Source organism: Trachypithecus francoisi, unplaced genomic scaffold (genome assembly GCF_009764315.1).
Source record: "Trachypithecus francoisi isolate TF-2019V2 unplaced genomic scaffold, Tfra_2.0 Lachesis_group13, whole genome shotgun sequence".
NCBI classification, from domain to species: Eukaryota; Metazoa; Chordata; class Mammalia; order Primates; family Cercopithecidae; genus Trachypithecus; species Trachypithecus francoisi.
The window spans coordinates 854,122-877,714 of record NW_022681458.1 but is presented as its reverse complement, the minus strand read 5'-3'; the positions used below and the strand labels follow the sequence as shown (position 1 = coordinate 877,714).

The following is a 23,593-nucleotide window of genomic DNA, read 5'->3' as shown; positions in this document are numbered from 1 at the left end:
TCTTCAATAAGAAATTAACCTTAGCGTACTGTAACTTTTTTACTTTATACATTTTTAATTTTTACTTTTTAAATTAAAATAACAGCTTAAAATACAGTCACACTGTACAGATGTTCAAAACTGTTTTCCATCCTTATTCTAAGTGCTTTTTTCTGTTCTTAAAAATTTTAATTTTTTACTTTTTTAACTTTTGTTAAAAACTAAGACACAAACACACACATTGGCATAGGCCTACACAGGGTCAGGATCATCCATGTCACCTTCCTCCACTTCCACATCGTGTCCCAGTAACACATATGGAGCTGTCACCTCATGTGACAATGATGCCTTCTTCTGGATACTTCCTGAAGGACCTGCCTGAGGCCATTTTACAGTTAACATTTTTTTTTTTTTTTGAGACAGTCTCGCTCTGTCACCCAGGCTGGAGTACAGTGGCGCCATCTCGGCTCACTGCAAGCTCCACCTCCCGGGTTCATGCCATTCTCCTGGCTCAGCCTCCTGAGTAGCTGGGACTACAGGCGCCCACCACCACGCCCGGCTGATTTTTTATATTTTTAGTAGACACGGGGGTTTCACCGTTTGTTAGCCAGGATGGTCTCGATCTCCTGACCTCGTGATCCGCCCGTCTCGGCCTCCCAAAGTGCTGGGATTACAAGCGTGAGCCACCGCGCCCGGCCAACTTTTTTTTATAGGTAGAAGGAGTACACTCTAAAATCATGATGAAGAGTATAGTAAATACGTAAACCAGTAACATCACAAATTATGATCAAGTATTATGTACTGTACATAATTGTATGTGCTAGACTTCTATACACAGGGCAGTGCAGTAGGTTTGTATACACCAGCATCACCACAAACACATAAAGAATTCTTCTAGCACTTTGGGAGGCCGAGGCCAGCGGATCACTTGAGGTCAGGAGTTTGAGACCAGCCTGGCCAACATGATGAAACCCCGTCTCTACTAAAAATACAAAAATTAGGCATGGTGGTAGGCACTTGTAATCCCAGCTACTCAAGAGGCTGAGGCAGGAAAATCACTTGAACCCAGAAGGCAGAGGTTGCAGTGGGCTGAGATTGTGCCACTACACTACAGCCTGGGCAACTGAGCAAGACCCTCTGTCTCAAAAAAAAAAAAAAGAATTTTGTACCATGGCTATGACCTCAGCTCCACTGTAATCTCATGGGACCACTGTCATGCATGCGGTCCTTCATCATACGGTGCCTAACTGTACTAGGATTAAGAATCCACAAACATAATTTGGGTTTGAGATATTTATATGGTGGTAAGTCATCTGAAATATTAATGTATCTTTTTAAAAGCTTGCCTAGCACATCCACTCCCATAAAAACAAATCAGAAACCCCCAACTAATTATCAAATACTGGCTTATAGAACACCTATTCTTGAAATAACGGAGAAAACACACGCACCCAGACACCTACCCAAGAACAACATGAGAATTCATTTCAACCCAGAGCAACCTGATGCAGCCGGGCCCTTGGAGAAAAGACCGAGTCATTACTGGAAGGAGGAGGGCAGGGAAGAGGAACAGCCTGTTGATTTCCCATTTAACAGTTGTAATGCTGAGCCCACCTGTTCCTAAAGATGGGGATGTAGTCAGTGGAGGCTGCCCCTCCCCGTGTGCACTGTCATATGGTAGAATCCTGGTGCTCTAAGAAGGCAGGGTCCTCTGGATGACAGAGGCCCTGAGGGCCACTAAGAGAAACAGGATGCAGCCCATTTAAAGAGGAGTGGGAATGCGTACCATTCTCCTCATGCTTCACTTTGTTTTTTCTTCAAAGGATTTAAGACGTTCTTGTTACACTCCACCAACCTCACGAGTTTCTAAAACCCAGGAAGATGAGGTCTAAAAACTGGATGAAGAAGGACACCCTGAGAGAAAAGGTCCTCGCTGGAGTCAGTCCCCTCTGGGACCTCTCTCCTCAGGCCTCTAGAAGACAGATGGCCAGGCCTGTGCACACACCAGCCCGCCCTGAGAGTCCCCTCTGGGACCAATCACCTATGAGTCCTGCGATGCATTAAGCAGCCTGTGCCCTCACCCAGGCTGCTGTTCCCGAAGGTGTGGTCTGTGCCTCTGCCAATGGGATGACAGCTGGCCATTCCCCGGGATCCGTGAGGCTGTCAGCCATGCTTCTGCAGTATTCGGAAACCTGTTCTTACACTCCAAAGCCAGAGAAAAAATTCTGCCTTCGAGGCCTAATGAATTGAGAAGGAACCGTGACGGACCACTTCCAAAACAGAGATGGGGGCAGGGGCCGAAGGGCAGAGACCAGGTGATGCTGGAAGGAAAGCCAGGCTGCAGACACAGCCGCCCCTGCTCTGGTCCTCCAGCGTATTTATGATGCTCGTGCAGGTCGACAAGCCATCCTACGGACTAGGACAATTCAGAAGAGGAAATGGTAACACTAAGGTGGAGTTCAGACTCTTTCAGACAACAGCGGGGCTGGCAGCCTTTCTCTGGAAAGGGTCAGACAGTAAATATTTTCAGCTCTGCAGACCAGAGGTCCCTGTGGCTACAGCGCAGACACAGCCACAGGCATGGAATTGAATGGCTGTGGCAATGTTCCAATAAACACTTATTTACAACAATAGGTGGGGGCCAAATTGGCCCATGGGCCATATTTGGTGAACCCTGTTCTATGAGATCACCTAGGCTTCAGCCTTAAACAGTGGAAGCCATCCCTGAATGACAAGTCACAAAGGCATCAAAGACCCCTGAATTTTCATGGAAAAAGCTATCCAGACCCCTACTTGGAAAGCTAAGGCACACTGCCACGAAGCAGCAAGGACGCCCTACAAGTCTCAGTGCAACAGAGACAGGCACCTGGGCTGGGCTGGACAATGTTTAAGGTTCCTTTTAGTCCATGACTCGAGTAATACTGTTTTAGGCTATCAGGTAGTAAACACGATCTTAGACATCCCCATCTTCAGAAGCAGAACAGTGCGGCACCTCACCACATCTGCTTCCCACCATGCTTCGCAGCAGCTGTCTTCCCCTGCGAATGTTTCAACCAGAGCAGCCAATCCCACCTCCTCTCATGTTGAACCTCATGATGGCTGACCCAGCTGGAAAGCCAGCACCCTGCCGCATCGCCCTGACTGCAGAGCCAGCATTCCAGCCACAAAGAGGGCCTCCTTCCTTTCATCTTTTATAAAAATGTTTTTTGAAGAGTTAGAGTATATTTTAGGCTTTTTATCTTTATTAAAGTTTCATGTGCATGTGTCTGTGTATTCTGCAATTTGTCATTTTCAGAAAGAAGGAACAGGCAATTCGAGAGGTCTCACCTTCACTCCCGAATGGCTCCCCAGTCTCCAGACCTTCTTGGGAGCAGAAGGTGGAGCTCAGTGAAGGGTCTTGAGCTCAGTGAAGGGCCACTGGGTGAACTGAGAGAAAACCACGTTCACAAACACGTACTGCCGACTTCCTGCCGCCCTGGGACCCACCGTTGTCTGTCCATGTAAGCTACAGCATTACTAGCAGATGCTAAGATCGAGTGATAGCACTGGAAAAGTAGGTGAATCTACTAGGAAACTTTCTACTCCCTACTAGGACCTCAAGCCCCTCAGCCACACAGCAAATGCCAATATGCTCCCGTGTTAGCTTAGAAGCCTTTGTGTCAACAAGAACTGGCTCCTGAGTCCCAAGCTTGGTGCTGTGCTGTCACAGGACTCGTCTGTTGGGATGTTTTACACATTAAATATCTAGTAAAAAGACTTCCTGGTGCTCAGGAATTACAGTTCATTCTTGAAACATTCCAAAGAGGCCACCACAGCGTTTCCCACGTGGCTTCTTTTAAAAACTCAAATGGCTTCCTTGAAAATATTCAAAGTCCACCCAAGGACATTAGTAATAACAGAATCAGAAAACTGTCACGAGCATAAAGATTTATTTCTGTATCAAAATGAAAGAAGCAATCATGAGTTGCTGAATTACCCATTTGCTAATGAAACTGGGATGGACTGATCATCTAACCAAGTGCAGATAGAGGATTCTACTTAGTCCTCTGATTGGGCACAAGAACAGCAGCCTAGGTTCTGGGGAGAGTGGCCGTGACCGGGATGCCACATGGAAGAGAAAATGAAAACACTGGCACAGTGAAATGTCTCATTTCCAGACAGTTTTGCCTATGGCCAAGCAAGGCAATAAAGAAAAACTCTCCCTTTTCCCCATGGCATGTGGGCTGCCAGGTACACGTGAGGGAGTCTTTGCTCTGTCCAGTCCTCCAGTGGAGAACCCCACAGGCAAGGGCCTCGCAGGTGTCAGCTCACCTCCTCACCTGCCCTTCGCAGGAACTCCTTCCACTGGCAAACGACGACTGCCACTGCCGTCTGGCTCAGTGGCGATGTGGAGGGAGTCACCGAGCTGCTTTTCTTTTGCAAAACAAGTCTTTTTCTTTGCAGTCACGCTATAAGACAAGGCTGCTGGAGAAAACAAAAGCACCCAGACTTCAGTGCCGAATCCCCACAATAGCATGCAGCTCACACCTACCAAGGGTATTCCAGTGCACAGGGGAAAGGAACCCTGCTGAAAAACCAGCTCCTTCTTTTTCTTCTAAATAAAATAATACTATCCTAAGTCCATTTACCATCTGAAGTTGTCTGTCACGAGTGAACAGTCACATTACTTGATTGGACCAGGCCTTAGATGAGTTTCTCAGGCTCAGCACTGACAGTTTAGGCCAGATCATTCTCTCTTGTGGGGCCATCCTGTGCACTGTAGGATGTTTTATAGCATCCCTGGCCTCTACCCACTAGAACCTACCAGATCCTAGAATCTAGTCGATCCTAGAATGCTACCAAGGAGACTTGCATTTTGGTCCCATCATCAAAAATGCTTGCGGCATCAATCCTATGCCAGTTTCCCCTAAGGAGGGGCTAACTGGAATGTTCTAGGATGTACCAATCCTCCAGGACCCTCTTAGAGCTCATGGCATCAGACAGGCCTCTACCTCAGGGATCACCCCTGGCTTACGTCAAATTTCTCTTCTCTGTTCCCAACACTTCAAATTGTTCTTCAGACTCACTGAGTTCCCTAAGGTGACACGTCCCACCCCACACCCACCTTGGGGGGTCATGGAGAGCTCCCTGTGACCCTGGCTTCAGCCCACCTGCTCCATGACCCTGTGCTCTTCTCTGGTTCTCGAAGCCGTCTGTAACCAGGGCAGGGGAGATAACTGTATGGAACCATTCCCTGGCCTCCACCCTCCCCAGCACTCTCCAGGCCAGCCCAGTCTGGCACTACAGACTACAGGGCCGGAGACACCAGGCCTGGAAGTGACCACTGACTGGCCAAGAGCTGACATAAAAGCCAACCTCCCCAAACAGGAAGGGCCTGTTCTTCACAAAGATAAAGAAAACCGCCACAATGTTTTGCTGGCCTTAGGAAGCCTGCAGAATTAACCAATACATCACGAATCAACTTCCTTTTATTCTGCTGTATACCGAATGCCATTATGAAGCAATATACTTTTGGATTAAAAACAAGTATTTTTGTGGAAAACCTGCTACATGTTCTCACAAAATAAAGTGCCATGATGTACTAAAACCTCACATTGCCTTCTCGTAATTTTATTTTTATCACTAGAAGGAAATATAAAGTGATTCCTGAACCAGAAGAACGAACCCCATCTTCCAACTGTCACAGATTATCACCAACACATTCAAAAGAGAAAAAAATAAAACCAAATGTTGATGTATTGAGTGCCCTTGATTTGAATAGCTCAAAGTACGTATTTTATTCAGGATGGGACAGGGCCCTCCCCACAGACACCTGACAACAGATCAAACATGCATTTCCTGTTTGGTTTGATCTGTCTGCCTCTCAGGTGACTTATAATTTTTTTCATCAAGAGACCAGTTTTAGAATAAAAAATAACTTGAGAAGATTCAAGTAAAGGACCCAAAAGCTTTAAGAGAATGAAAAGCTTCCTTGATATCTCTGGGCCTTTGCTCTAGGCTTTCCATCATAGCTGTTCCTCCTCCTCGTCGTCCTCATCCTCATCCTCCGCCTCGTCATCCTCATCATCTTCATCCTCATCCTCGTCCTCCTCCTCATCCTCCTCATCTTCATCCTCATCCTCCGCCTCGTCATCCTCCTCCTCATCCTCATCTTCATCCAGACTTGCCCTTTTGTCACCAGATGTGCTGCTGTCAGACTCCTCCTCCCGAGCCAGGAGCTTCTTAAAAACCTCAAACTCCTCAACAGAAGAACAGGCTGTCCTGGCCAAAAACTCGGCTTCTGAAACTCTGAAAATGTCCTTGAGCAATGGGTTAGGGATCTGTGTCTGCCCCTTCTTATCAGGGGTTTGGTACCGTCCCAGCCGCTCCAGGTAAATGTGTCTCTGCTTAATCTTGGTTAGTGAATACTGCAAGTACTCACTCTTTACAATGTCTGGATGCTTAATTCCCATCCTGAAGTATGCATACTGGAAGACACAAACACACTTAGGAGTCCCAGATACAGTCTTGAAACCTATCATTCTATAAACCATATGAACTTAAGTTGTACAAAAGGATTCAAAAATAATTGCCTAATTGGTGACAGCAGAATACCCACTCCAGAATACTGACATTTGTGTGACAGAGGGCAGTTTCAAAACACTTTCAAATTCATCCCGAGAAACATGGAGCAGGAAATAAAGGGGCAGGAGGGAGAAGGGGCAGGAGGGAGAAGGGGCAGGAGGGAGAAGGGGCAGGAGGGAGAAGGGGCAGGAGGGAGAGGTGGTATTTTTCTTTAAACGGGGAAGGAAAAGAATGAATATGGAAAGAATAGGCAAAACATTCAGAAAACATCTAGAAATTCCACCTAAGTTGTCATAATTGTTACTAAGAAGTTGGACAACTGTTAAAATTACATTTTCAAAATCAACATGCAAAACAAATTCAGAGGACAGGAAGGTTTCGGCTATTTTAAAATTAGCTATTTCAGAGTCCCCACTTAGACTCTCAGAATAGGACTGGATCATTCATTATTAATGGCAGAAAAGTTGAAGAACAGGTTTGATCTGTAATAAATTAAAGAACCAGAACCAAATTTTCTTTGGCTGATGTATGCAGAGAATCTAGTCTTTCACTTCCTCCACTCAAATATGAGCTGTCTGAGGCTTCTTATCCATATAACTGAGCCTTACTACATTTGAAAAACCTGACAAACTTGCTGTTACTACACTAATCACGCTATCAGTCATTCTCACCTGAAACTTGTATTCCAGTTGACCCAGGTCCTCTCGAAGAACAGAGGGGCAACTGTGCAAAATCTTGGTGACTTGCTGTACCGTGAAAAGGCACTTCTCCTTCAGAAGCCTGACAGTGTCATTAATGTCCTGCTGACGCATGGTGAAAATTTCAGGGCAACAGTAAAGCACCCTCTTTAATTTCCCTGCAGAACGTTCAAAAAAGGCAAGCACATAATTTCAGGATACTCCAGAAACCCAAGGAGCTAGCTGCACCCAATTTAAGTCCACATTTAAAAACAAACAAGGATCCTCTCCTTCCACAGAGCAAGCGGCAATTTCAGATCTAACTTCCCAGAAGCACCATGGAAATGATACATCTCCGCACTGACTTCCTGACACTCCTCAGACCCACCAGCCTTGCCTCCCTGTGTTCCTGCTTTATTCTGGCCTCCCACCTGAAAGGTGCCAACTTTGTATTTTGGGTCTCCTCTTGCCCTCCTCACTTGGAAAATAATTTCCCAGGCATTGACTGGAAAGATCAGAGAGTAACATGGGAGAGCAGTTTCCTCCGTATTGGGGATTTGGGCTGATGTTTCCTTCTATAATAAAATGTCATCGAAGCATTCCCAACTAACATTCTCAAGCTGAACTCAATGAAAAGGAGTTTCATCATCATCCTAACAGTAGTAACAATAATAGTAATCATGAGGACACACAGCACCAACGCTGGCGTCCTGGTTACCAGGGTCACCATATATCTTCTCCCAGCCAGGGCGCCTTGAGTGAAAGAGGCCCCATTAAAACTGCACTAATGGTGTAAACGGGGACTATTCCGGGCCTTCCTAGGGATAGCTGAGCAAAATTCAGTAATTGGAAACTTAAAGTCAGCTACTTAAACTGTTAATTAAAATTTTCCTAACATTTGAGTCAGCGATTATCTCAGTGTGTGAGGAATTTCAGGAGTTTAGGTTTACTTCTTCTCTTAAGGCTGTACTGAGTTTGCTAATTAATAACCACTGCACATAATGTATTAAGTTTAGACTTTTAGATTACACTGTAAGAGAGAATCTGTTAAGAAAAATATACAAGGCTACCTGTTTCTTATCTTCTAGAGAAAGAGGCCTGTAGAGATGCTGTGAAATGGTGGGTCCTAAACCTTCCACCCCGCCTCAAAAAAAAAATCTTACCAGGAAGAGTCAATAATGCAAAGAAATAATAGTGTAACTCCTCTGGTCAAAGTGAGTAAGGGTCCTTGGAGACCCCCAACTCCTCCAGAAGGCCCTTAAAGAGATTCAAGGAACTCTGAGCATCCTTGAGATGTGAATATTGTTGGAGGCAAGAGTGAAGGGTAAGTGGAAGGGAAGGCTACTCCACCAGTTTCCCAGGAACGTGGCAAGATCTCTCACGTTCCACAGTAAATCTAAACACTCGGCTGGAATCTGTCTTTACAAGAGATATTGGTTTGACATCACATCACAGAGACAGAGCACTAAGACCATTTCATGTTGATTTAAACATCAAATGTTGTATGTACATATATTTATCAACATATCAGCAGCAACCCACTGAACACATACCATGTGCCCACCACAATAGTAGGTGCTAAAGACCCCACAGTGAACAAGGCAGACAAGAGTCTCTGCCCTGGCACTCAATTTTTCCTTCTAGTCTTAACTCCTCCTTCCCTCTCGAAATGTATTCTGCACAGAAGGCCACTCCTACTCCTTACCTCCAAGCCGAATTATACATTCCTCTCCAGGAACACTGACATACTCAGAAAGCTTCCCTAATCCATCTCACCTTAGGCTGTTCTTTCTCCAACTCTAGCTCCTCTCACATTATATAACATTTTTTTTTTTCTGAGACAGAGAGTCTTGCTGTCACCCAGGCTGCAGTGCAGTGGCGCCATCTCAGCTCACTGCAACCTCCGCCTCGTGGATTCAAGCGATTCTCATGCCTCAGCCTCCCAAGTAGCTGGAATTACAGGCATGGGCCACCACGCCCAGTAAATTTTTAGTTGAGTCAGGGTTTTGCTATGTTGGCCAAGCTGATCTTGAACCCCTGACCTCAAGTGATCTGCCTGCCTCAGCCTCCCAAAGAGCTGGGATTACAGGCATGAGCCACCGCACCCAGCCAAAATCTGCATCTTCTTGTACCTTCTCCAAGCCCAAGCTTTCGCAGGTAACTGGAACGCTTCCTCATTTGCATAATAGGCAGTTTCAATAACTGGGGACTTTTCTTCAAGACCACATACACAGGCTCTGGATTCAGACCCAAGAGGATAAATTCTGAAATGATGTCCAGCAGCTGTTGAGGACTGGCCCCTGGTCGTACACTGAGCAATTCATTAATCTGGGCATTGCTGAAACCCATGTCCAGGAGGGAACTGACGACCCTCTCCAGCTCCGAGGACCCTTGTTCCACAGGAGTCCATTCCTTCTCAAGGAGGCACTGAACACGATCCCTCCTGCACTCTGGTTCCTGCACAGAGTTATTGGATCTAACACAAGATAACTCCTCAATGACCCCTCCATTGGAGGCTGCAGTCAGTTTACGCAACAAGGAAGCTGTCATCCTTCTCTGTTCTCCAAGATGAGGAGTCTGCCTAGCCATCCAGGCCCAGGTGAGGGGGATCAGGCGGTGCCAATCAAGGACCTATAAGACACGGGACCAAAAGACAATTAATTCCTCACTATTCCAGTATAATGGACACCACAAGACTTTTGAGCCAGAGTATTTACTGCCTTGGTTCCACACAAACATACAGTTTTTTTTGTTTTGTTTTGTTTTTGTTTTTGTTTTTTTTTTTGAGGCGGTGTCTCGCTCTGTCGCCCGGACTGGAGTGCAGTGGCCGGATCTCAGCTCACTGCAAGCTCCGCCTCCCGGGTTCACGCCATTCTCCTGCCTCAGCCTCCCGAGCAGCTGGGACTACAGGCGCCCGCCACCTCGCCCAGCTAGTTTTTTGTATTTTTAGTAGAGACGGGGTTTCACCGTGTTAGCCAGGATGGTCTCGATCTCCTGACCTCGTGATCCGCCCGTCTCGGCCTCCCAAAGTGCTGGGATTACAGGCTTGAGCCACCGCGCCCGGCCCAAACATACAGTTTTTAAAGCAATCTGCAAAATTATATCTGAACTGAAGCCTACTGAGAAGGAAGCTCACATAGAGAGAACAGGGTACTTCAAGGTCACAGAGATGGGAGTCAAGCAGGTACAGTATTGTTAGCTTTTGCGGCTTTAAGGATGGAAGCAGGGACATGGAGGAAAGGGAAGAACCAGGTCACCTGGTCATGTGTGCCAGAAAAGACTGGACTCAGACTGCTTTCCAGATTCATGTTCTCAAATTCATTCCACGGGAACAATCTTGTGGGATACAGAGTTGGCCCATGAACAAGGGTTTGAACTGCTCGGATCCACTTATATGTGGATTTTCTTCCACCTCTGCCACCCTTGAGACACCAAGACCAACCTCTCCTCCACCTCCACTTCAGCCTAAAGACCTTATGAGGATCTACTTCCTCTTAATGAATAGTAAATAACTTTTCTCTTAGGATTTTTGTTTGTTTTTTGAGATAGGGTCTCACTCTGTTGCCTAGGCTGGAGTGTAGTGGTGCAATCATGGCTCACTGCAGCCTTGACCTCCCCAGGCTGGGGGGATCCTCCCACCTCAGCCTTCTGAGTAGCTGGGACTACAGGCGCACACTACACCCTGCTAATTTTTGTATTTTTTGTAGAGACGGGGTTTTGCCCTTATGATTTTCTTAATAACGTTTTCTTTTCTATTCTTATTTTAAGAATACAGAGTGCAATAGATATACAAGATATGTGTTAACGGACTGTTTATGTTGTCGGTAAGACCTCCAGTCATGAGTAGGCTACTAGTAGTTGAGTTTTAGAGAAGTCAAACGTTATACACTGATTTCCAACTGGTGTTGGGGCGGTCGGGTGCCCCTAACTCCTGTGTTGTTCAAGGGTCACAGTAGTTAATCAACTTGCATACACAATCCCAGTTGACTCAAAAGTCTTCAGCTGTTCAGGATGGTGCCTAATAAACTACGCACAAATCATCCAGGCACTCTAAGCCAGCAGTCTTCAACCTTTCTGGCACCAGGGACTGCCTTCAGGTAAGACAGTTTTTCCACAGACTGCTGAGGGGTTTCAGGATGGTTCAAGCACATTACAGTTGTTGTACACTTTATTTCTATTATTTTCACGTTGTAAGGTAAGATGAAATAATTATACAACTCCCCATAGTGTAGAATCACTGGGAGCCCTGAACTTGTTTTCCTACAACCAGAAGGTCCCATCTGGGGGTGATGGGAAACAATGAGTGACAGATCATCGGGCATTAGATTCTCATAAGGAGCAGCAACCTAGATCCCTCAAAGGCGCAGTTCACAATAGGGTTCGCGCTCCAGTGACAGTCTAAGGCGGCTGGTCTGACGGGAGGCGGAGCTCAGGCTGCAATGCCAGCGAGGGGAGCGGCTGTAAATGCAGACGAAGTTTGGCTGGCTCACTCGCCTCTCACCTCCTACTGTGCAGCCTGGTTCCTAATAGGCCAGGGACCGGTATGGAGGGTTGGGGAACCCCTGCTCTAAACCCTTCACATCGGTCCCAACCCCTTCTCCAGCGTCATCGACTGTCGCCCAGGGGCCAGCCTGCCAAGCCCAAGTCCTGGCTGCTCTCCAGCCTCCCCTGTCCAGATGCTCCCTCCGCCAGGAACACCAGGCAGTCGCTGGACTCGAGCCTCAAGACCTTTATGCGGATTCCGCTTCCTCTTAATGAATAGTAAATACATGTTACCCTCCTTGTGAAGTTCAAACTCTTGTTCAAGAGTCAACTCAGGCCGGGCGCGGCGGCTCACGCCTGCAATTCCAGCACTTTGGCAGTTCGAGGCGGGTGGATCACCTGAGGCCAGGCGTTAGAGACCAGCCTGGCCAACACGGTGAAACACCGTCTCTACTAAAAATACAAAAATTAGCCGGGCGTGGTGGCGGGCGCCTGTAATCCCAGCTACTCGGCTGAAGCAGAATTGCTTGAACCCAGGAAGCGGAGGCCGCAGTGAGCCGAGATCGCGCCACTGCACTCAAGCCTGGCGACAGAGTGAGACTCTGTCTCAGAAAAAAAAAAAAAAAGTCAACTCTATACCCCACAAAAATTGAGCAGAGCCAGGGGTCCAGGATGCCAAAACCAGGTAATCGTGCAAGGACCTCCAGAAAGGCTCCACGACCTGGCCGTGAAACACCCGGGGGCCGCAGTTCCTCTGCGTCGCTGCCCGCCCGTCTGCCACCTGGAGAAGCCCCCGCGCCCAGTGCGACCTCACCTGACGGCCGAACGCAGCCATGGCGCGGAGGAGATGGCAACAGCTACGGCGCCGGAAGCAGCCGTCCTCCCCGGTCCTTCACTTCCGGCCCCCGGTCCGTCACCACCGCAGTTCCCAGCGCCAGCGCGGTGCTGGTGGATCATGATTCCGGCCCGTACCTGTGCTGAGCCCTCACGACCCCGCGGGGCTCAGGTGTCCCGGGGCCGCCCCTCCGCAAAGCCGGGAGGTCGGAGTCGCCCCCGTCACCGCCCCGCCGCCTCTGCCGCGGCCTCAGTCCTCCGGGGCGTCGGCGTCCGGTCGTTCCCGTTGCACTGCCCGTGTCCCGCTTCGCAGAGCTCTGGGCTGGCTGAACGAATGGGTCGTCCTGGCCCATACTCGTGTTTCAGATGACCTGAGAATTCCTCTCAAGAGGACAGGTAGATACAGGTAGAGGGGAGCTGGTTCCTTGCTTCAGGAACTTCACCCGAGAGCGCAGAAATCCTCCCCGAGGCAGGAAAAATGGATTCCGTTCCAGATAGAGAGATTTAAGGTTTCATTGTGTAAAAATCTGTATTCAGCGTGAACAGCGGGACCACCTACGCACAAAAAGAAGTCTTTACCGCTTTTATTTCTTTTTTACTCTCAGCCAGTGGAAGATGAGAATTTGCCGTTTTTAAAAGACCCAAGTGAAATGACAGGAATTATGGCACATTTCCCTTTATAAGCAAGAGCCTTCCCAACTTAGAGGTCTGGTTCCCTGTTAGGGTGAAATACAGTCAAGTTACAGCCCAGTGTGTATTCATTCTTAAATTTCCTCTCTCGACATGTTTGAGGATAAGAGCGTAGGCATCTTTCAAAAGGTGATACTTGTGAAGAATAAAAAGGTGTGCTTTCTCAGCTGCCTAAATCCTGCCACCAAAGCCTTAATTTATAAGCAATTTCTTGTTTTATCCACTTCATCTGGACTGACATAAAGGATTTGATTCTTGCATGGGTACACATTTACATATCGGCTCTGCGCCAGGCACGGGGTTGGGTGCTAAACTGTTTCTGTAAAACTATCTTTTGACAAAAGGATTATATCAAAGAAAAGGAAGATTCCAATCTGTGTAGAACTAAAGAATTGGTTTCTTTGGCAGGGTGCAGTGGCCCACGCCTGTAATCCCAGCACTCTGAGAGGCTGAGGTAGGAGGATCGCCTGGGCTGAGGAGTTCAAGACCAACCTGAGCAACATAGGAAAACCCTGTCCCTACAAAAAACAAAAACTAGCCGGGAGCGGTGGCCTGCACCTGTAGTCCCAGCTACTCAGGAGCCTGAGGTGGGAGGATCACTTGAGTCCACGAGGTTGAGGCTGCAGTGAGCTGTGATTGCACCACTGCACTCCAGCCTGTGTAACACAGCAAGACCTTGTCTCGGAAAAAAAAAAAAAAAAAAAAAAAATTGGTTGCTTTTGTTGTTACACTGTAATTTTCTTCTCAAAATACTTAGCTGTCAACATCTCACAATAAATTGTGTTACTGCTACACCAAAAGCCTAAGAAAATCCCATAAGCCACGCCAACTCCCTGGAAAGAATCAAGGAACCTGTAACAGGTTATCTAGCTCTAGAAATAAAATGACAGCTGGGACACAGGGATTACTATGAAAAATCGACATGAGGCCAGGTGCGGTGGCTCACGCCTGTAATCCCATCGACATGAGGTCAGGTGCGGCGGCTCACGCCTGTAATCCCATCGACATGAGGCCAGGCGCGGCGGCTCACGCCTGTAATCCCAGCACTGGGAGGCCGAGGTAGGCAGATCACCCAAGGTCAGGGGTTTTAAGACTAGTTTGGTCAACATGGTGAAACCCCGTCTCTACTAAAAATACAAAAATTAGCCAGGCATGGTGGCGGGCACCTGTAGTCCCAGCTCACTCAGGAGGCTGAGGCAGGAGAATTGCTTGAACCTGGGAGGCGGAGGCTGCAGTGAGCCGAGGTTGTGCCATTGCACTGCAGCCTGGGCAACAAGAGCCAAAGTATGTCTCAAAAAAAAAAATTGACATCACCTTCAGTCTTGTGTGAAAACTGTGCTCTTTTGAACCATACTTTAAAAATATGCAGTGGGCTGGGCACAGTGGCTCATGCTTGTAATCCTAGCGCTTTAAGAGGCTGAGATGGGTGGATGACCTGAGGTCAGGAGTTCGAGACCAGCCTGGCCAACATAGTGAAATCCTGTCTCTACTAAAAATACAAAAATTAGCCGGGTAACGTGGTAATGCACACTTGTAATCTCAGCTACTTGGGAGGCTGAGGCAGGAGAATTGCTTGAACCCAGGGGACAGAGGTTGCAGTGAGCCGAGATTGCACCATTGCACTCCAGCCTGGGCGACAGAGTGAGACTCCATCTTAAAAAAAAAAAAAAAAAAAAAAAAATGGAGTGGAAAAATTGTCAGCCTCAGAACTTTCCTCTCTGGGTTCTTTCTGCAAAGACCATTTGCAAAATACCAGACCTTCCACTGCCATCCAGTCAGATGAGCTTTAATTATTGTTTCTTATAAAGAAATAACAGTTCTTGGAAAGCTGGGACTTCGCATTCTCAACCCATTAAACACCTCTCTGAAAACACCAATCTGGCCAAGCGCGGTGGCTCACGCCTGTAATCCCAACACTTTGGGAGGCTGCAGTGGGCGGATCACACGGTCAGGAGTTTGAGACCAGCCTGGCCAACATAGTGAAACTTCATCTCTACTAAAAATACAAAAAATTAGCCAGGCATGGTGGTGGGCACCTGTAATCCCAGCTACTCGGGAGGCTGAGGCAGGAGAATTGCTTGAACCTGGTAGGCGGAGGTTGCAGTGGGCCGAGATCGCACCATTGCACTCCAGCCCGGGTGACAGTGTGAGACTGTCTCTAAATAAATAAATACACACCATTCTATTAACATCCTCTGTGTTATAAGCATCATAAACACTACAAAGTAGAGTTCTTAAAACATCAGAAAACTCACTTGAATTCTGAAGAGTAAACATCACTGACTTTACTATACACCTCTAAAACCCTTGTACCTTTAATGTCCCTGATAGAGAAGGATCCTCCTCCCACAACTCCCTACCAACTCCTTCAGTCACTTGTCGTGGCAGTGAGGCTCAGGCAGCACTTTCTGAAGAAAGGGATGGCAATATCCCATATCCTACTAGATGGTACTAAAATTTACTCTGATCATCCTAAAACAGTTGAGTGCCTCCTAAATAACCACTAGAAATAGCTCAGAACCATGCTGGAGGCAGCCTGGCCCCCAGGCAGCTTCCAGAGGGTTCTGGGCAGGAGTCTCAGAATGTGGAAAAACAGCGTGCAAGTGATGACATGTGGGAAAAGCGTGGGGGTTTAGGTTTTGGGTTTTTTCCTACTGTCTCAGCAGGGAAAAAAAAAAGAAAGGTTCTGCTCTCACCTCTAGCTATGCCCTCCTCTCGAACACAGACATGAAATAAAACAACTGTGAGTATTTGACCTAGCCAAGTCTGTCTGAGGGGGGATGGATTGGAGCCTAAGAGAGGGAAGCAGCCAGTTGAGTATCTGAGAAACCCCTGGGACCTGAGCAGCCCTGAGGGATAGACAGGGCTGGAGCCCCTCACATAGACCAGAGGTGGGGGCTGGGCCAGGAAACCCCTCACGTGGACAGAGGTGGGGGCTGGGCCAGGAAACCCCTCACGTGGACAGAGGTGGGAGCTGGGCCAGGAAACCCCTCACATAGACCAGAGGTGGGGGCTGGGCCAGGAAACCCCTCACGTGGACAGAGGTGGGAGCTGGCTAGCCATGGGATGTTTGGGAACTGCTGGCAGTGAGCCAGTCACATGTTGACAGCAGAGTCTTGCTACAGAGCCCAGACAGAAGGGAGGTCCCTGAGAACACCACCCTCCCCAGTCTAACCAGATGGGAGTAAGCTTCAGAGCCCTAGACCCACCCCTGGCAGGGCCTGCTTGTAAACGGAACCCCAGAATGGCCAAGGCTAGACTTCTCTCCAGCTGTGGCAAGTGGGGTGCACAAATGGAAAAATGAGGAAATCAAGCATTTCTCACATTTAGCACAAGGGAACAGTTCACAACATCAGAGTCAGGATAACTGTTTACTAACAAAGGTGCTTTAATTTGAAAAGCGTTTGAGGAACTACATTAATGAAATGGTCTGGCCATTTGACTAACCAGTTCTACAAATTTCACATAGCCGTCACATCCATTGCTCAGATGAGCATATGCCAAGTCAGAGGAAACAAAACACACACATCTACAAAAGGAGAAAGAGAAAACTCATGCCTTCAAAAGCTCACAAATTAAAAGTCCTTTAATAATATAAAACAGTTGAATACTGGAATGTTTTTTTCTAGGTCATGGAAAAAGTGAATTCCAAATCTATGTAATAAGCCTAAAATAATACAGCATCACTGTCTTCTGTTCTGGTGTTTATCAAACCTGGACATGAGTTTTTAGAAGGTGAACTGGGGATGCTTGAGAATGTATTTTCTCCAAACAGATGGAGCTGAAAAGTGTATGATTTTCCAAACCAAGTGGAGAAAAGCAGCAAGAAGCTGGTGTTTAGCTGGTCAGCACACGGGGATCCCCAGGATGCAAACAGCCTTGGCCATTAGGAGCGTCGCCTGGAACGGGCCCCCCACAAAGCTCCTGCGCCTGGGCCACTTCACTCAGGCTCCTGTTCCCCATCTCCAGAGTTGCAGCGGACAGAACTCCACTTTCTGAAGAAAGAAGAAGGTAACTGTATCACGTACTAACATCTTAAGGTTCTAAAATACTTTGCTTCTCACCGCAAGAAGTCCTAGAACAAAAGCTTACAGGTGGGGCCCTCAGAAATCCAACTGGCAATGTCCCGGAAGTACAGATCCTGCCAAGGTGGGGATCTAAGCCCAGGGCCATCAACAGCAGCTTGGTCCAAATGCTCTGAGCAGCAGTTTTGCCTCTGTGGCTCTGTGGTCAGAGCCTTGTCTGAAGAGCCCTGGGCCCCCCAGGCTGCCAGAGAATCACACTCAGCATCTGTGGCCTCATCCTCCCCTTCGGCCCAATCAGACCATCACCAGCTGCATTCCTCAAACCATCTTTGAGGGTTCTGACCCCTTCTGCCAGGAGCTCCCATGGCACTTGCCCACCCTCCAAGGCCCAAAGCCACACCCTGAACCCCAGTGATGTCCAAACGCCTCTGGACCCAATCAAACCCCCTCTCACAGGTGACAGGTCAGCTATAGGCCCTGACATTTGTGTCCAAGGCAGCATGGGGGAGAGAGCCTCCTTTTCCTCCTTTTGACCTAGGAAGGCAGCCTGGGGACCTCGTTATTCCAAGCAAAGTCACACGGGGTGGAGGGATGCTGAGAAGCCTCACCTGGCTTGTTTACTTGACACACCTCTTCCCATGTGTAGTCAGCAAGATTCACAGGCTGTGTTACCCACGGGTCTGTCACCAGCTTCTCCAAGGTGGTGCGCTTCTCAGGGACTGGCTGCAGCAGCCCAGACACAAGGCTCATGAGTTCTGGGGACACAAAGAACACAGATGGTAGATCCAGCCTGGGATGAAGTGGAAAACATCTCAGATTCCTGGGTGCCCACCACTCGCCGCAGAGCCTCTGACTGGGCAGGAGGCGGCCCAGGGACCTCTAGTGCAGGGCCCAGCTGTGCTTGGAGAGAAGCTGCAGGAAACACTCATTGCCTCTGACATGAAAGCTTGGAGTTCAAGATGCCATCTCACTCAGCCAAAATCAGGCAGTGCAGAGGTTCCTAACTGGTCTGTTCTCAGGGGCTCGACCTATGCTGTGAATAACACAGGGTTAACATGACAGGCGAGGGGATGCCGGCACAAGCTGAGAGGAGCCCCCAGCCTTGCATCTGGATTCAGCCCCCAGTTCCTTTAACCATGTAGGCACCGACTCAGCAGGGCCACTGGGAGCCTCACTGTCCTGACTGCAAGTGTGTTTCTCACAAAAGGGCCTCTAAGATCCAAAGGGGAACATTAAAAAAAACTAAATTATGGCCGGGCACAGTGGCTCACGTCTGTAATCCCAGCACTGTGGGAGGCTGAGGAGAGCGGATCACAAGGTCAGGAGATGGAGACCATCCTGGCTAACACAGTGAAACCCCGTTTCTACTAAAAATACAAAAAATTAGTCGGGCGAGGTGGCGGCGCCTGTAGTCCCAGCTCCTCGGGAGGCTGAGGCAGGAGAATGGCATGAACCCGGGAGGCGGAGCTTGCAGTGAGCCAAAATCGCACCACTGCACTCCAGCCTGTGCCACAGAGGGCGAGACTCTGTCTCAAAAAAAAACCAAAAACCAAAAAACAAAACAAAACAAAAAACCTAAATTATCAAGATGTTTTAAAGTCATATGCAAATTATTTGGTGAATAGAAAAGAAACAAATGAGACTATTGATATGGAGAGAGATACACTGAGGAATGAGGAAATGGGAAATAAACAGTGGCTGGTCTCTAAGGACAGTGTCGTCTGTCTACCACTTGCGGCTCGTGCTCACCTTTGGACACCAGGTATGGCGGGTGTATGGCAGCCTCCACAGTCTCCTCCAGCTCACAGAAGGGGTTCTCCTCAAAGACCAGCGTGTACAGAGTGACTCCCAGAGACCACATCTCCAGCTCCGGCCCTCTGTAGCTGTGAGGAGGAGGAGGCGTCAGGACGCCACAGTGCTCAGCACGGGCTTGCCAAGCCCGCCCGTGGGAAGCACCATAGCCCTTCCCGACTGGCACACAGGCCAGGCAGCAGTTTCCCAGGAGGGCCACTCCACCCTCCAACACGCCCTCCATTTCCATGCACTTCTGCCCCAGGCCTGCCACCAGGCCATGTGCCAGGAGTGGAGAGGCCCTTGGGCAGCTCTGAGGCTAATCAGGAACTTCCTTGTGGACACCAACCACAAGACGTGTCCACCAGAGGTGGGGGAGGGCTTCCTGGAGGAAGCAGAGTACACATCCATTGGCTTTGCTGAGGGCCACAGGACCGTAGGCCACTTCAGAACAGGGTCACGTGCCCTTCAGACGTGATCGGGCATGTTCAGCTTGGTGTGACCACTGACACACATGCCCTTTAGGAAGATCACTGTGGCGACGATGTGAAGGGTGCTGCAGGACGAGACTGAACAGGCAGAAATACCGAAGGATGAAAGCAAACAAGAAGGATGTGGTGAGGGTGGGTGTTCACACAATGGGCCGACTGGAGGAGCAGGCTTCAGGGAGAAGACACCCAAAGGACTACTGTTATTTCCTATCGCCGTAAACATCCTCATCCACGCCACCATTTATTGGGTACCTAGAGATGCCAGCGCTGTACCAGCATTTTACATGGCTTAACCCAAATCCTCACAACAACATAGCAAGATAAATATTACCTTCATTTTACACAGAAGAAGAGCAAGGCTTGGTGAGGTGAAGGTACTGCCAAGCACACTCCGGAGCCAGGTCACCTGCACCCACGGCCCTGCCCCTGCACTGGCCAAGGCCATGCACCTCTGGGTCCGCAGCTGGGGGTCTGTCCCCAGAAGAGGTCTGGGAAGCAGCAGCCTCTTCCCAGAACTGGCATTAGACAAGGGAGCCAAGAGAAAACCACAGCAGTGAGAAGAGCGGCACGGACAGAGCCCCGGGCTGGACTCAGAGATGAGGGGCTGGGCGGGGAGGGGAGGGCTCAAGACGGCAGATCACAGGGGCCTGAGCAGCAGCGTGGGTAAGAGTCAGGCCACCAGGTTGATTCGGGGGGTGGTGGGGTCGCTAGCACAGACCACAGGGAAACTGAGGGGACGGATGAGAGCTGCAGGGGCTACAGCAAGAAAATCAGATTCGGCAGTTTTTGTTTTTGTGTTGTTTCTGTTTTTCAGATTTCAACACTTTTAGAAGATGAAGAGAAATATCCAATAGACTAGAACTGAGGTTGGCAAACTTTTCCTGTAAAGGGTCAAATAGTAAATATTTCAGGTTTTGGGCCACATGGTCCCCACTGCAACTCAACTGTCATGTAGGACAAAGGCAGCTACAGACAACACATAAGCCAATGAGCACAGCTCCATCCCAATAAAACTTTATTTATAGAAACAAGAGGCAGGGGATGTTTGCAAACACGTTTGTAGCAGCATCACGAACAACATACAGATGAAAGCAAGGGTAGAAGCAACCCAAATGTCCATTGACAGATGAATGAGTAAGTACAGCACATCCAGAAAATGCAATCAAATTCAGCCTCGAAAAGGAAGATGCTGGCACAGGCCACAACATGGATCGACCTTGAGGACTTTATGCTAAGTGAAATAAGCCAGTCACCAAAAGCCAAATGCTGTATGAGTCCACATATAGGCGGTCCCTAGAGTAGTCAGATTCATAGAGAAGAAAGCAGAATGGCGGCTGCTAGGGCCTGAGGAAGGGGGATGGGGACCTAAGGCCACCGTCTGCTGACCGTGGAGTAGACGGAGATGAAGATGACAAGACAGAAGCCAGGTCCCTGAGGATGGGATTGAGAATCAGAACTCAGAAACCCTTTCACCCAGGGAAATGGGGAGAGGACGCAGGAGGGAGGAAGGAGCTCCCGAGAAGAGGCCTGCAGCCCAGCAGGCCCAGGAGCAGCACACCGCTCACAGCCAGAAAGGAGGGGCCAGGAGGCAGGGCAGGTGCTCAGGAAGAGGGTGGGAGCCACAGCTCTGGGAGGCAAGGGCAAGGTGGCCAAGCAGCACTGAGCTCTCACCCAGGTTGGATCCCCCCCACACCCTCCCCAAGCTTCGTGGCCTGGGTGCAGGAAGGGGTGACAAGCCATGCAGCAGGCATCATGGGTCAGTGGACAAGGGACAGGCAGTTCCCTCCCGCACAGAGGACACGACAGCCACTGCAAGGAAGGCAGAGCCCACCAGTGCCCACCAGGCTCCAGGGCAACCAAACTAGATCTGAAGGGAAACTCCAAGTCCCTTCTTAGACCAACTCCCTTCAATATTTCATGCCGTTTGGTGGCTCTGAAGATACATGGAGGTTCTAGCAGGGAAGAGCCAATTTACTTCCTCCACACTCTGCACACAGGGCATCCAGGCCCAGAAGAGCTCAGTGCTGCCTGGCATGGAGAGGCTGGCGCAGGCCAAGGCTGCTGGGCTCTGAGGACTCAGGCTGCGCAGCCTGGAACCTCCTGACTGATGAAACATGGCCTAAGCAGACACTGGAATCCAGTGCCCAGGCCACTCCTCTGTCATATGCTGAGGCTCTCCCAAGAGCCCGAGGCATGGCATGGAGCTCGCGTGGCAACTGCGAGCAAACGCTCTGACCTCAGGCTGCCAGGTCAGGTGCAGCTCCAAGCAGGTCTGTGAGGGACCCCGTGCGCCTCTCCTATGAGGGCAGCATCAGTTTCCCTCCTAGAGAACCGCATGGAGCAGATATGGGCAGTGCAGCAGAGCGCTGCAGCAGCAAGCAGGAAGGGTCCAAGCAGTGCCGTGATCATCCGACCCTCCAACCATGAACTCACCTAGAGAAGCATTCCAGCCACAGCGAGTTCCAACCACACCTCTCTAAAACACGTGGAGGTGCTAGCAGAAAATACCTGTTGTCTGTTTCTGATTTAATAAAGTCTATTTCATACACATAAAGACACACTTGGTTTACATGCAGATGAGACAGTGATCAGGCATGTGCAGCAGAAAGCACCATCAGCAGACAGCCTCCACTCAGGCCCTACAAATGAACAACAATCTTCCCTTCCGTCTTGCTTTCCTCTCTTAAGTTCCCCAAGAGGAGGCCCTGCCCAGGCCAGCCCCCAACTCACAGGCTCCCCTGACTGCAGAGCTGCAAACTCAGCCACACACCCCAGGACGCCGCTTCTCCCCACAGCAGAGCAGAGGCTCCGCCGGCCCACTCCAGCGACGTGGAATCCGGCTGGGCAGCGACAGCCCCTCCAGCCAGGGGCTCTGCCTTCAGCACGAACCCTCTGCCTTGGGACTTTTTCCAGTGCCTGATTCCTTGTGTGGTCAGCCCCGCAGTATTTTATCGAAATAGATATTATTCCTGTCATCAAAATAAATAAACCCAACTAAAAAGCATCCTCTTCACTTATTTGAAGAGTGCCATTTTGGGGGACTCTTCAGTATTTTTCTTGGCTTTTTATTAGATGAAACTCCAAGCAAATAAAAGCTGAGAAAATAAAACGATTAATCCTAAATCCATCACCCAGTGCCTTTGCCCATTATGACCTTGCCTGCCTGCCCACTTACTTTTCAGCACATCACCCTGATCACTCAACGCTCTCATCACAAAGAGGCGCGAAGGAAGCCATTTTCCCACCCAAAATCAAGCCGGCCTCGGGGTCCTGACAGAGGACGTGAGAACAGGCTGCACCGCAGCAGCATACGTACGGATTCCCCATGAGAACTTCCGGTGCACAGTACTCGATGGTTCCACAAAAAGTATAAAATAATTTTCCCCTTTCCAAGTAGGCGGCCGAGCCAAAGTCTATCAGCTTGATTGTGAAGTCCTCGGCGATCACAATGTTCTCGTCCTTGATGTCACGGTGAATGATGTCCTTCAAACGTAGGTATCCCACCGCTGACACTAACTGGAATCAGGAGGCCAGAGGGGGCTTTTTAAAAAAGCAATTCAACTAAAATACGCCTTTAAAATAAACTGGAACCAAAAAAGAAAAAAAACAAAACAAAAAGAAAAAATAAACCTCCGACTCATAATGAACTGCGGACAGGAAAGATTTTTGAACGCTGAAGATATGACTGAAAGCAAACAGGAAACAAAGCCGCTCCAGGAGGCGTGCTCACTGGGGCTGGCCACGTTAGCCAGCAAGGTAGCAACATCAACATGAGACTCGTGAGTTCTGTATGCTGCTGAGAAAACCTTCCCAGCAGACATGTGCCCCACAACGCACACCATGCCTATTTCAGGAGGAAAGACAGGCCACAAAACCACAGCTCAAAGACACTCATGGCAGGCAAGTGAATGGGTGCAGGTTTGGTGTTAAGTGGGAAGTGCCTGAGAGAAAGCACCAAGTAGACAACCTCAGCTCACAGGGAGGGAAAGTGACTTGCCCAGAGTTCAGGCAGTGATCTGGGGCAGAGCTGGGAGCACAGCCTCAGCGGCGTCTCAGAGAG

The 23,593-nt window shown here is 49.1% G+C and overlaps 3 protein-coding genes across 18 annotated transcripts in view; 1 reads left to right on the top strand and 2 right to left on the bottom strand.

Annotated features, from left to right (window-relative positions):
• Window positions 1-3,240, top strand: part of SNED1 (sushi, nidogen and EGF like domains 1) — an 89,215-nt gene extending 85,975 nt beyond the window's left edge. For all 5 annotated transcript variants that reach the window (XR_004441477.1, XR_004441475.1, XR_004441476.1 and 2 more), the window contains one exon: window positions 1,803-3,240. The gene's annotated coding sequence lies outside the window, so the exon portion shown is untranslated. The remainder of the gene's footprint in view (window positions 1-1,802) is intronic.
• Window positions 3,241-3,668: 428 nt separating this feature from the next.
• MTERF4 (mitochondrial transcription termination factor 4) lies at window positions 3,669-13,004 on the bottom strand. Of its 8 annotated transcripts, none has more exons than XM_033229525.1 (6): window positions 12,517-13,004; window positions 9,353-9,851; window positions 7,215-7,399; window positions 6,090-6,446; window positions 5,958-6,026; window positions 3,669-4,443 (listed from the first exon to the last, which is right to left on the bottom strand). In XM_033229525.1, the coding sequence occupies exons 1-5, from the start codon at window positions 12,535-12,537 to the stop codon at window positions 5,985-5,987; spliced, it is 1,104 nt and encodes a 367-aa protein (XP_033085416.1). In that variant the 5' UTR covers window positions 12,538-13,004; the 3' UTR covers window positions 3,669-4,443; window positions 5,958-5,984. The 8 variants fall into 8 exon arrangements, with proteins under 8 accessions (XP_033085416.1, XP_033085418.1, XP_033085413.1 ...); XM_033229527.1 differs by having other exon boundaries at window positions 3,669-4,440; XM_033229522.1 differs by having other exon boundaries at window positions 5,958-6,446.
• A 3,586-nt stretch (window positions 13,005-16,590) lies between these two features.
• Window positions 16,591-23,593, bottom strand: part of PASK (PAS domain containing serine/threonine kinase) — a 50,322-nt gene continuing 43,319 nt past the window's right edge. For 4 of the 5 annotated variants that reach the window (XM_033229505.1, XM_033229504.1, XM_033229506.1 and 1 more), the window contains 4 exons: window positions 22,850-23,049; window positions 19,001-19,134; window positions 17,860-18,006; window positions 16,591-17,221 (listed from right to left, as the gene is read on the bottom strand). In XM_033229505.1, coding sequence (XP_033085396.1) covers window positions 17,064-17,221; window positions 17,860-18,006; window positions 19,001-19,134; window positions 22,850-23,049 — 639 coding nt within the window. In that variant the 3' untranslated portion in view covers window positions 16,591-17,063. Of the gene's footprint in view, window positions 17,222-17,859; window positions 18,007-19,000; window positions 19,135-22,849; window positions 23,118-23,593 lie in introns of those variants that run through there. The other variant, XM_033229508.1, reaches the window with a different exon arrangement.

What these genes read in the sequence shown, in the direction of transcription:
- MTERF4 (XM_033229522.1), bottom strand. Translation starts at nt 12,537, where the DNA reads ATGGCTGCGTTCGGCCGTCAG. An exon ending in TGGCTGCGTTCGGCCGTCAG is followed by an intron (nt 9,852 to 12,516) that starts GTGAGGTCGCAC and finishes CGTGTCTTATAG; the next exon opens with GTCCTTGATTGGCACCGCCT. An exon ending in AAAGCTTGGGCTTGGAGAAG is followed by an intron (nt 7,400 to 9,352) that starts GTACAAGAAGAT and finishes AACGTTCTGCAG; the next exon opens with GGAAATTAAAGAGGGTGCTT.